Consider the following 13424-nt stretch of genomic DNA (forward strand, 5'->3'; position numbering starts at 1 on the left):
AAATAGTATTTATTTTTTATTGATTGACGGATTAATTAAATATTTAATATTCACATAATAATGTATTAGAAAACCCATTATTAGTATTGAAAAACTCACGTATTTAAAATTTATTATTAATTTAACAATAATTAGTACTTATTATTTCAAAGTAATTGAAAATTTTAAATTATTAATGTAAATTACTAAATGCAATAAGTACTAAATGTAAATTATTAATGCAAGTTTTGGAAGGAATTTTTTTTTTTCAGACTATCATACTTTTATATATATAAAGATTTAACAATATGGATCATTTTATTTTATTTTTGACATTACCAAAAAAATAATTACAGAAATATATGTGAAGTTTGTCTTAATATTCATTTTTATTAATTTTTTCATTTATAAAAAATAACTAAATTATTTTTCACATAAAAAAATCTAATAACCTTCTTAGAAGAATATTTTGTAAAGAGTTAATACACTTTTTTAAAAATAGATAAAAGTATAGGTAAAGTGGTGAGTAAGGAAAAAATCCAAGTAGATGCATGATTCCTTTCAACATATACCCAACTAAAGAATATGGAAATAGGATTAGAAATTAGTTGAATTGGCTCGTACTTGTGACAATTTGCAACTCACTAATTAGCTGAGTAAGTGAGTTTACAAAGCAAATTATTTGAATACAAGTCGAAAACTATGATTCATGGCTTATATAACTTTTATGGTTCATGAGCAAGCAAGATTGAATTATTTGATCCATTCATTTTATTTCTCAATTAAAAGTTGAATTAGTTATCTCCTATAACGCATTGTTTCTTAAATACACCATGATGATATAGACATACAAATTACAACATATGGACGTTATGGAAATTCTTTGCCAATAGAAGCACTGGATCGAATGTAAAACTAAAGAATGAGGGTTTTCGCTAGATTTCTTTATTACAAGTAGAAGTGAGTCATAAAATCCTCAATATTTGAGGAACAATAAAGACAAACCCATGCTTCACAGTAGTTATTGTTTACATAATATTGAAATACAATGCAATATAGGTACACATTTCGAGGTATATAATAAATTAACTAAGCTTCAACCACTTCTTTTTATTTTATTTTACTTATCTTCGAGGTACCTGACACATTTGAATATGCTGATATAAGATATGAAACATCTTGATAAGTTATTCAAAATAAAAGTTTGTGTGTGTAAATGCAACATGCAGTATGAAATCTCCCCTTGTGGTAGCCACTTCAGGATGTTACAATCATCCCTACTAGTCATCATGTCCAAACTCTCGGCCCTACAAACGGGAACACCTCGCCCCATCGTAAATGGGCATGTGATCGTTCCCCAATCACACATGATGACCTATATCAACTAGCCACAAGCTGCAGTGTAACATTTCACATTGAGTGATAGAAAAGATCGAAACAACTTACCCAATAAGTCTACGCGAACTTCATAAAGGGTCACTCATCCTTGAGTTTCCCCAGCTCAAACATACTTAACCCGAGAATTCTTTATCTACATTCAGCCCAAAAAGTATCCAGCTGATGTTGTTTCATTTCTTACTTATCATCGATATATACTACCATTCTCTAGACTCTTGGGATGTTACATGTAGTGCATGATAAATGGAAACAACATGCTCTGCCAAGAAAATACATGATATGCAAGCCACAAATCACACAAAATAAAGTACAAAATGTCCAGGATAATCAACAAATGTAAGAACCACCCATCTTATTGTTTTACTTGTTGAAGCACTGTTCACACTTACCGGGTTTGATTTTCTGCAGTAAACACAAGTTTTTGTAAAACAAACACCAAATATTTTTACATAAATATATTTTAAATAATTTAATTTATTTTCTAGAAATTTGCAAGGAAAAAAGAGCTCACACGCACCTTCACGTACCTTGGGAAGGTAGCCTATGCGTTTGCACATGTAGGCAAAATTGATGCATGTGTTGCATATGTCGACTATCTTCTTCGGCTCCGACGAACACGGACTAAGTTGCTTCTCGATTTTTCAGCTTTTTTTCCTCGTTTTAGCTCCAATTTGCTCTTTGTTTGAACTTACACTTTCATTTCTTTCCCCTCTACCTAATTATAAGTCAAGATCATCGGTTTTCAACTGTTTTTCGACAACTTTTGCCCAAATTTTGGAAAATCTTTAAATTTTTCAGCGAGGCCTATTTTTCCCTCGTTTTTTCATCAATTTCACTATTTCATTTTCCAAAATTTTTCTCACACTCTCAATAACCTATTTCTCCCCTCAAATCCTCTCAAACCAACCTAATTTTGGCTCAAATCTCATTAGACTGGTTTGGGTTAAAGCTTTATCTTATTTATAGAGTTTTTCAACTAATCACCATCTTCCACTTACTATGCCACCTAGCCTCCTTGAAGTGTGTGTCTCATCATGACCCCTAATGGCTAGTTAGTCCAGTTCATTTCTCTAGCGACCCTATTGTGAGTTTTCAAAAATTACAATTTGACCCAAAGTTTCATATATTTTCACTTTAGCCCCATATCATTTAAGTCATTGGCTATCATTGAATCTCCCAAATGCCCCTAGGAAGATTTCTTTTGCATCATTTCTCGATATTTTTGGTAGATTACACTTGTCTCCCAAACTTTTTTGAAAACTACACTTTTACCTCATAACTTTCAAGAATTACACTTTTTCCCCTGAACTTCCATAATCCCTTAGACAGATCCTATTTTCTCAAATATATTAATTCCATAAAATATCATATTTCTTAAAATATATGAATTTTACAAAAATCTCGAGTATTACACTTTCCATGATATGATACGCCTTCAGATTAGTGTGCACTCACCAATTTAGAAGGAGAACAAAATAATTTAATTTTTTTATACCAATAGAGAAAACGAACAGCAAAAATCAAGTGGAAGAATAAGCTTGTTGGGCATGTATATTAGAAGCTGACAAAAAAAGAAGAAGATATTTATTAGTTACAAATAGCTTGTGCTTGTAGAGAAAATTTTAGTTAAAAAAAGATGAATAAGAGGAAAATAAAGGCATAAAACTATATTTTAAAGACTGCAACATCTTTAAATTTAAAGAGTAAAAATTAAGGCCGTAAAATATCTATTCTATCTAAAATCCCGAAAATTGATCTATTACCCGTGTGGGTCTCACCCCTCATAATTAGGACTCGCACCCTCTAATAATCTGTTATCACATTAGCGTCGAACAACATATGTAGACAATAGAAAACAATAGATTTGGGCTCGTAAGAACCTTTATTTTCTTCTATTCTATTCAACTTCATTAAATACTTCTTTAACTTAAATATTAAGAGTCTTTTTTGAAATGCTCTTAGATAATTTTCTAATTGTGTTTTTAGATTTTTATTAAGTAGACAATGAATCCCTACCATGAATTGATTGATGGACTACTCATGTCGATCATATTTGAAACTGATGAACTTTCGCACTATCATATAACATAACACAGCATAACAATAACCAATTCAAATTATCCCAAAAGGATGACTTTAATTACCAAATATATTGTGTTCAACATATTTATTTATAAAATGTTAAAGATAATTAGGTATTGGTATCTGAAGGTTTAATAAGAGTATACTGGCGGTAATATAATTAATTCATAATACTACATGAACAAAATAACTTCACATCAATGTTACTGTGGTAAGTGAAATAAATAATGAAGGGCAAATAATTCTTAAATTACACTATTTAAAATTCACATTTTAAAAATTACACGAACCTCCTTTTAGTTAAATATTTATTAAGAAATTAGTGTAATTTTATTAAAATTTCAAGCATATCATGTGTAAGTAAATCTAATTTTATGGAGTAATCAGATATAACTTTTGAATAATATAAATAGTTAATATCTGAAAAAGTAAAACAATATTTCTCTTATACCAAAACGTAAGCCCAGACTGTAATTACCCAAAAATAAAAGGAGAAAATGAGACGAATTCAAATCCTCAACGAGACTTGGATACTGCTGGCTGGGCTAGCATTGTTTGGCCCATTAGGCCCGGATTCGGAATTTTGGATTCGACCCAACTTGTTAAATGAGCTTAGTTTTCTCTGTACCCTCACACTGTATGGGCCGTTACTGTAGCCCAGTGACGCTGATCCAGTACGGTATACCGAGGTGAATAATATGTAAAATTATGCGTCCATGCTGAAAACTAATTTTATTCTAATGACAAATTTTCATAATAAATTTTTTCTACCAAAAATTCAGTTAGAATGATATAAACATTTATGTTTTATTTAATGCGTCACAATACGTTATAAATAAAAAGTAGCATGGTCGTCACACATCGTTGTGACAGTATGTATCAAAATTTGGTTAGAATATTTATATTCCAAAGTTAAATTTGTGATGTCAGAAGATAGATGTGGAGACTGCTTTGCTTTAGTGGACATTCACATCTTTTGTCTTCCTCTTCCTTGAGATTGCATTGCAACCTGAAGGGCTGAAAAGGAAGCGAGCATATTACATAGGACCAAAAACAAGCCAATTTAGTCCCTTATTGGCCAACCATTTATTCCACAGGCCAAAGGATGCTGAAATTACATGTGCGTATTTATATATATATATGTATCTCGAGGTGGAAAAAGGATTGGAGCATTTATTAAGGCAGAGAAGTTGAAGAATTGCAGAAAACAATATGGGTTGGTGTTAGCCCATGGCATACTTCTGGGTCCAGCTTCTAGCAGTGGCCTCATACTTGATTTTATCAGATTTGCACATGTGAGCTATCTCTGGAACAAGAGGGTCATCTGGGTTTGGATCCGTCAGAAGTGAGCATATTGAGAGCAAAACCTGCAAACATCAATAATAGCAAGTTGAGGTTTTATGGTCGAGACAAATTAACTTGAGCAAAGAGTAGAAGGGTGATTGTCCTTTTTAATGGTATTTTTGGAGGCGTATTTCAGTCTCAATTTCAAGTCTGAGACTTGCAAAAGGGCGATTTTTGATTGGGAAATGATGATTTAAAAATGTGAGGGACTTTTTGTGATACTAGTGACGTTTTTATAGTTACAAGACAATATACGTTTTGTTTCTGCAAGAGATGAGATGCAAGGATGGATCTACTGTGTTATCTACATAAAAAATTTATGCCTTTTAATTGAGGACCAGTCTGGTAACAACAAATTTTTTTTTTATTATGACTAAGTCACGGGCTTGAGTTCCTACGCAAAAGAAAAATGAGGCTCCATGTAAAAAACCACCCTCACAGAACAAAGAGATTCATGCACTGGAAATCCCTTTCTTTCAGCATTATGAATTTGATTAGCATGAGGTTATAATTAATCAATCACCTTGGATATGGTGAGAGCAGGACTCCATTGTTCCTTGAGTATGTCCAAGCAAATGTTTCCATTGCTGTTTATATTTGGGTGGAAAACTTTGGTCCTGAATGCAACCTGCGAGCAGTTCCAAGTTTCATAGAGAAAATCAATTTCTTGAGTCAAGGGCCACTTAAAGAAAGAGAACGCTCATACTAAACTTGGATGAAGCCAAATTTTGTACCTTGGGGGGTTTGAAGGGATAATCAGGGGGAAAATGAATAGTCACCACAAAGACACCCCCAGCATAAGGGCTGTCATTTGGACCAATAATGGTTGCTTGCCAGTGGAACATGTCCTCTGCCACAGGACCTGAACACAAACCATTCCCAATTACAGTAGTATTAGCACCAAAGAAGAAAATCAGCCATTTTTGATGAATTAAGCTTACTTGGCTCTAGTTTGCTCATGCCTGCTATTTATAAACTTACCTGCACTGCAAGAAGTTGGGGGGTCTCTCTGCAAGTCCCTGAGCTCTTTGATGATTCTTCTTGAAGCCATTGGAGAGGTTTTGTGGCAGGGGAGAGATCCAGTACGGGAAGGGAAAACAATGGGCAGAGCCATGAAACAGAAGTGGCATGTATTTAATGGAGTAAGGGGAGAAAGTTACACTGCCATTAGAAAATAACTGGTAAAAGTGGTATTGATTCGGGAGGGGGGGGGAGAAGAAAAGTGAAGAGAATGGACTCCATTGAAGATGAAAAGAATATCTTGAATTGACATGATGTTTTCACTTGTTTTTTTTTTTTTTTTTTTTTTCTCTGATGAAAATTCATCGTTATTACCTTTTAAGTATGCATGAGATAAACTCACCAACCATGCACATAGCTCATAAATCACATGTACCAGATAAGTACACAAAGATTTACATATAAACTCCCCGTTGATGAAGTTTCAACCTTGATAAAAAAAAAACTAAAAGAAAAATCCCTATGAACTTTTACTAGTAAGTCAACATTCGGGTTATTTTTAACTTGGCTTTTGCTATCTCGAATGTTATACGAAATCATAAAGCAATACTCAAAAAAGCGAGTTGCATAATCTCTTCTTAACAGTGCATTACGAATGACCTTTTTAGGGGGATGGCCATAACTTAGCGAAATATGCTTAGCAGAAGAAAAAAGCAATGCAAGCAGGCATATTTTGAAACTAGGGCAATTAATTTAGCAGACAAATAGATACAATACAATTCACTTTTGCAGTGGGGCAAATAAAGATATTCGTACTCAGCTGAAACCAAACCAACCATCCAAGCGCGGGGAATCTGGTTCAGCTTTTATGGAGAATCCCATGATATTAAAAGCAAAGGGCTGTGCTGCAAAGTCAGTGCACCACAGAAAATGAAAATCAGCCCCCACCCAATACATTATTCCTTTCAAACATCAAAAATGAATGTGAATGTGTGAACTCATTGTGATGCAGTCAAAATGGGTTATTGACAACAAAAATAACACTTACACACCATGTCTTGCCTCACAAGAACATTCTTAGAAACTGAAAAGCACAGCAGGGAGTTGGCTGTAAAGCCACAGTACAAAAGTATGACTGGTGCACATTACATATCAAAGCTAAACACAACTTTTCAAGTACTCTACATCAGCAAAACGGGTATGAAATCTCTATTGTGCCTACAGAGTAAACAGTTTGGTTTCATATGGAGCGGATCCAGACAATCTGGTTAACACATAATCCCAATCTGGATACCAAGAGATAAAATAGAGCTGAGCACATTAACAAATACATAATTTTGAATCATTCAGTATACAAATCAGAACACAACTTAAGAAATGACATCCAACCCCTTGACGTTGCAAAGTGCCTAGTGCCGGTCAGTCGAGACTATATTAACCACAGCTTGCCACATCCTCAAGGTGGAAAGACAATGAGAGAGAAGAAGGAACTATGAGTATCAGCTAGATATCTTTTCTTTCCTCGAGAATTCTTACAAGATGCTGCATGCCTTTTGTCCCTTCTTCTTCTTTTTCTTCTTCTGCTTGGGTGGTTGGAGAACCACCTTGATGGCCGCATCAAAAACAGCCTTCACATTCTGTAAATACACCCCCCCCCCCCCCCCCCCCCCCCACCAAAAAAAAAAATAAAAAATAATAATAATAAAGAAAAAAAGAAAGAAAAATCATTTAGGATAATCCGAGGCAATTATAGAAGTTTAGAAATGTAATATGATAAAATATATCCACCTGTTGGGTTTTAGAACTACATTCAATGTAAGCAGCAGCTCCAATCAGTTTTCTCAGCTCCTCCCCCTTATAAAAGTACAAAATCAGGTGTTGGTCACAGGGACTAGCACGCTATGAAATGGCAGGCACAAACCAGATAGAAAGGAGAGATATTGTAGAAGGGCAAGAAAGTCATTTCACACAGGAAACATCAGATGTACCTGATTTGTTGTAATCGGAACAGCCCCAGGGTGGTCTACAAAAAATTGCTTATCCTCCCGTAGATCTATAGAAAGTAAAATCAAAGGTATTAATTTTCAAAGTACAGCTCTAAGAGAGAGACACAGATGAATTTAACATTGGTAAATAGTGCTAAAATCACTATAGTAACATATCAAGAATTGTAAAATAACAATGAAATTAACAGTCTTCAAACTTACCATAAGAAAACTTATATGGACCTAATTGATACAGTAATGAGGAAACAAAAATGATAAAGAGCAAGATAATAATAGCATATACATTAGATACATTCCAGCATGGACATATCATATTGTGGAAACAAAGAGAGTCCAAGTTGACCACTTCCTTCTGGAAGTCCGTTCAGAAGCACTAATGTGTAAAGATTCTGAAAAGTGAGTACAGTAAGCAGAAGAAAGCAATTCCACATTGTCTCCCAAGAGGAAATCCTTAAGACTGCACCATTATCATGAAAGGAGCTATTACACGGGAAAACAAATAATATTATGTGCAAGACTTTTTAGGAACTTTCAACATGAAAAACATGTCAAATAAAAATGGGAAAGGTCAAACTCCATTAGTGCGGACATATTTTCCAAACCCGCAATTAACTGCTATGGAAATGGGACAGGAAGCTTTAGTGTTCTGCCATGTAATGTCAACAAGCCCAAAATAGCTTAGAAATTTGGGATCCTTAAATCTCACTTGATTAACCTCCCTGTTTGATTTAAGTATTTGTACACTTAACAGTGGCGCCAGTGTAAATGAGTAATATTAAAACAATTCACATGAGTTGCCTTAGAGCTTAGTTAAGATGTTGGAAGATATGTATACCATTGAACAAACATTAAACTAAATCTAGAAAAGGATCTGGCAATATTAATTGATTTAAGACTAGACAAACTATAGAAGTAAATTATTCATTTCCATACATCAAGGATTAAACATTAAAAAATGTTCTGATAAGACACTTGAAAACCTGTGTTTTAATTTCAAAATTTAGGAATTAGGTTTTATATATATTTTTGAATTTAGAATTTAGAGTCTTGATTTCATTGTTGATAAGATTTGTTTAGATTTTATCTTTTACTTTTAGAAATATTTATTTGGAGATTTGATTTATTTTTTAATTTTAGCCTACGAATAGGCTTAGGGTGTGATAAAAAAAATCAAATTATTGACATTATTGATTTGAATAGGTGATGAATTCTTACCTGTACTGAAAGTTCCCCTCTCCTCTCTTCCTCTCATGGGTCTTCTTCTCCCCTTATACTTCTTCTCTTCCTCTCCCCCAATTTCTTCTCTCTTTCTTCAATCTTCTGTAAGCTTTTTTGCTGTCCCACAACAGATTTGGCATCGAAGCCTAACTTCAGTCCATTGCCATCAAGCCATTTATATTCACTGTTGCTATCGCTATGTGCATACACAGTTGCTTTTGTTATTCGTATACACTGCTACTGTTTGCAATGACTGCAGTCATTACTGCTCCCAAGGACTTCTACAATTGTTGTTACCGCAAACTAATTTATGATGTAGGCAACATAAAGTGAAAGATCCAATATCCAGTGTCTTCTTCATCGTGAAAATTGACAAAAACTTAAGGCTGAGTCTACAAAACTCCAGGACAAGTTTTTTTTTTTTTCCAAGAGAAGAATGATGAGAAATTTGAAGTATTAAATTTTAATTTCTGATATTAGGATTTAGGTTTTATTGGATTTTAGATTTCAATTTTTATAAGACTATGTTTATATTTTTTAGAAATTTATTTCCAAAAAATAAATTTGTTAGGAGATTTGATTTATCTTTTATAATTTTAGCCTATAAACAGACTTAAGATGTAAAAAAAAATCACATTATTGAGATTATTGATTTTGAACACAAAACGAATGAGTTCTACTGAAACCCCTCTCTCTCTCTCTCTCTCTCATTTCCTTCCCAAGCTTCTTCTTCTTCTTCTCATTCTTCACCCAATTTCATATCTTCTTCAATCTTCTACAAGTTTCTTGGTGATCCACATCACATAGGCTTCACTTAGGAAGTATGTACTTTGAGTACCATTTTCATTTCCAAAGTCCCCTCATACATTGAGAAAAGTGACTACTAAGTCGGGAGATAAGCACCCTAATCATTTGAAAATAGAAGGGCAGCATCTCTATATCATATTCTAACTTATTAGGATATTAATACTTACATCTTGGAGCAATTGAAAAAAAATAGTTCCCAAGATTTAACCATAAGCTTTCTCCGTGATTTATGTACAGGGAAGCAAGAATGAACCTTGACGAAGTAAAAGAGTGCTCAAAATACATGTGCATGTAAGTTATCTTCAATTATTCACATAATGAATATCCTTCCATATGTTATATATATATATAGAGAGAGAGAGAGAGAAAGAGAGTTGATATGACAACTTGAGTAGTTGGATAGGAACTGGACCAGGTCCAGCTCAAGGTGCATCATGTGGTGTTAGGCCCAAATGAGCCAAAGCTAATGACTGAAGAATAGAAGGGGGAAATTGAAGTACATACACCCAGACAACAAACACCATACATACAAATACCCAAAGTTAGATTAGTTCAGGTTCGCTTGGCTATTAGCTGTACCTATGCTCATATTATATTGCTTTCTGACTCCTCATGGTATATTACTCAGGCGGACCAAGCCTGGTGCAAATATCTCAAAAATTCATCCATAGCCCAAACAAACTCAATCGAGCTACAGCATGTTATTTTCAAACAGCCAACTTGCAGCCCTACAATTATTCAAAGAAGCACACAGCAGCTTATTTTGAGATCATGGTGCTTCCTGGTTAATAGCATCACTGTAGAAAATTAAACAATCACCTCTAGGAAAATACAACAGGCCAGGAGAAATTTTCTTGCAAACATTGAATATTATTTGATCATTGATTTTTAGATCTTGCTTTTTTGGAGGAACTCTCTCTCTCTCTCTCTCTCTCTCTCTCTATCTATCTTTAGATAATATTCTTTACTGTAGAAAGATCCAACATATATCCTCTTCTCAGTTCTGCACTTTCTTCTTGTTCTCTCTACACTCTGCTTCTTCTGAGTTCAGTATCAAAGGAGGCCACTGTCAACAAGAAGGATATGCATAATTGACTGCATAAAATTTTAGACCTTTTCTTTTAACATAAATGTTTGTGAACTACTTTTTATAGATAACTTCATGGGCCTAATGAGACGCTTTGTGAAAGTATCCACATAGAATATGCTCTATATACCCAAACCATGTAGATAGATACATAGCAGTTTTGTAATCCAGCCATGTTGCTCATCAAAAAAGTAACATAGTGAGCTCTCCAGAAATTTAATTAAATGCAAGAAGTAAATACATCATGCACCAACTGTCAACTACTGAATGGAAAAACTGAAATATAAACCTCATAATCTAGAATAGTAAAATGTGAAGCAGTAAGTATATTAATTAATAAGAAAGACCGCTCAAATCTTCTATGAAGTTTCACCATAAATAATAAAGAGACTAGTGACTCTTCTCAAAATAAAAACAAACACACACACAAACACAAAACTTAAAAACTATATCCAAAGATATCATTTTGCTTGACAAATCATTCCAAATATGGAGCTAATAGCCATGCTCCCAAAGAATGGCATGAAAATTGACAACAGTAAGTTCACTACCATTTACATCAAAAAGCAACACTGAGGTGAAATTTTCATATAACACAACTTTTATTCTAGATACAAATGGCTGGGTGTAGCTAGAAGTAGCACTAAACTAGCATGAAGAAAAGGCAGGGAAGAGAATCTAACCAAGCTTTGTTCCAACAAGAACAATTGGGACCCCAGGAGCATAATGCCTTAATTCAGGAATCCACTGAGAATTAACAACACAACACAATAAGCATACATCAGCATGCCATCTAATTACACAGCAACACACATTAACTTAAGAAAAGACATCCAGATATCTTTACAGGAAAAATTCATCTCTACCTTTTTTGATACATTTTCATAGCTTGCCTTGCTAATTAGAGAAAATGCAAGTATAAATACATCAGCCCCGCGATAGCTTAGAGGTCTTAATCTATTGTAATCCTCTTGACCTGTTCCAAGAGATAAACAAGTTAATCCAGCACCGTGAAAAGTTTGTTGAATAAGGTGAGCAGATATGCTGGCTGATGAATATACCTGCTGTGTCCCACAAACCTAGGTTAACAGTGCTCCCATCAACAACCACATTTGCACTAAAATTATCAAAAACCGTCGGCACATAATCCTGTTCCCATTTGCATAACAGGTTAGTAATAAAGTCATCCGGAAGTCAAGTTATTGTTGAAAAAGATTGAACGACATTGTTGCTACAGAAAAAATTGAACATAAATATCAATATAATCCCAGTTAAATGATAAGGAATATGAACGGCAAAAATTCCCATTATCATTCCAAGAGCAGGTAAACTAAGACCTTCATACACGACCAAAGCAGCCTTGCTGTTCAGTGCCTATAATATTTGGACAGCTTAAGCCAGAAAAGCGAGAGCTTAATTGCAGAAGCAGTTTTGCTTGCCCCCAAAATTTCAGTTGATTAAGTTCAAGGACCCAAAATTTTCAATCTGATTCTTGAAATTTTCATTTCGTTCAAGAAGTTTGCCTAGAAGGTTTAGAAGAGCCTGAAAGAACAAACTGGACAAAGAGCAATCTTCCCCTTCCATATCTCTCCACCTTCCCCGAGAAACAGACCGAACACGAAATATCAGGCTTTTTTCTTCGAGATGTCGCATTGACCGGGCAAAGAAAACCCTAATTTGCCCAGTTCAGGACACCACTCGTTGAAGAACTAAAAATACGATCTATAAAAACGACAATCGCTTGTTCACAATGCCACATCAAAAAACCCTAATTTCCTTACTCGAAACAGAGAAGCAACAAACAACAAATTGGGAGAAAGTACTCACAGTGGGAAAGGTGTTGCTAGTGTAGGAGATAAGCATACAAGTCTTGCCAACGGCTCCGTCGCCGACGGTGACGCACTTGATGAACCTGGAGGCGCTCATCTTCTCTTCGCCGGCGAACGACGACGTGCTCACCACCACCACCACCACCACCACCGCACTCTCCTTTTCTTTCTTAGCCCGGTCTCCTCCTCCACTTTAACCTCTAATACATCTGTATATAACGATTAAACAAAAGGAAAAAGAAAAACATATTCGCAATTACACAACAAAAAACACTAAAAAAGTGAAAAACCCAATCATCAATTATATAAAAGAAAACCCTCATTTTGGAGATAATAATGTGGATAATTACATGATGCCTAACTGCACAGCCACATTCATGGCGATGGCGAGAGAGAGAGAGAGAGATAGAGAGAGAGGGGTTTTGGCAATGGAGGATTGAGACAGCTCTAAGCCAGCTATATATTTGCTTTAACTGATCAGCAAAGCCCACCGCAACCACTCCCTCCATTTGGTTATTATAATTTCCACAGAAGGGGCCTTTCTTTCTATTTAAGTCAATGTCTGTAAAGCACGCTTTACTTACTATTAATACTGTATTTTCTTCATTTTCTCTTTTCCGTCGAGTTTTTTCTTTCCCCTGATATCTGACGCAATTATTTTTTTTATTTTTAAAAGTTATAGTATTTGTTAAAATAAATAAAATAAATTATATT

General features: G+C 34.5%; 2 protein-coding genes across 2 annotated transcripts; both read right to left on the minus strand.

Annotated features, from left to right (window-relative positions):
- Positions 1–4503: 4503 nt before the first annotated feature.
- On the minus strand, positions 4504–6001 carry LOC127801570 (ubiquitin-conjugating enzyme E2 10-like). The gene is made up of 4 exons (XM_052336812.1): positions 5785–6001; positions 5538–5665; positions 5327–5431; positions 4504–4826 (listed from the first exon to the last, which is right to left on the minus strand). Exons 1-4 carry the CDS (start codon positions 5915–5917, stop codon positions 4683–4685), a joined length of 510 nt encoding a protein of 169 aa, XP_052192772.1. The 5' UTR covers positions 5918–6001; the 3' UTR covers positions 4504–4682.
- An 820-nt stretch (positions 6002–6821) lies between these two features.
- Positions 6822–13215, minus strand: LOC127801569 (rac-like GTP-binding protein 5). The gene is made up of 8 exons (XM_052336811.1): positions 13061–13215; positions 12709–12919; positions 11943–12030; positions 11748–11857; positions 11565–11628; positions 7752–7816; positions 7552–7617; positions 6822–7400 (listed from the first exon to the last, which is right to left on the minus strand). Exons 2-8 carry the CDS (start codon positions 12805–12807, stop codon positions 7296–7298), a joined length of 597 nt encoding a protein of 198 aa, XP_052192771.1. The 5' UTR covers positions 12808–12919; positions 13061–13215; the 3' UTR covers positions 6822–7295.
- Positions 13216–13424: the final 209 nt, after the last annotated feature.

Source organism: Diospyros lotus, chromosome 5 (assembly GCF_014633365.1).
Source record: "Diospyros lotus cultivar Yz01 chromosome 5, ASM1463336v1, whole genome shotgun sequence".
NCBI classification, from domain to species: Eukaryota; Viridiplantae; Streptophyta; class Magnoliopsida; order Ericales; family Ebenaceae; genus Diospyros; species Diospyros lotus.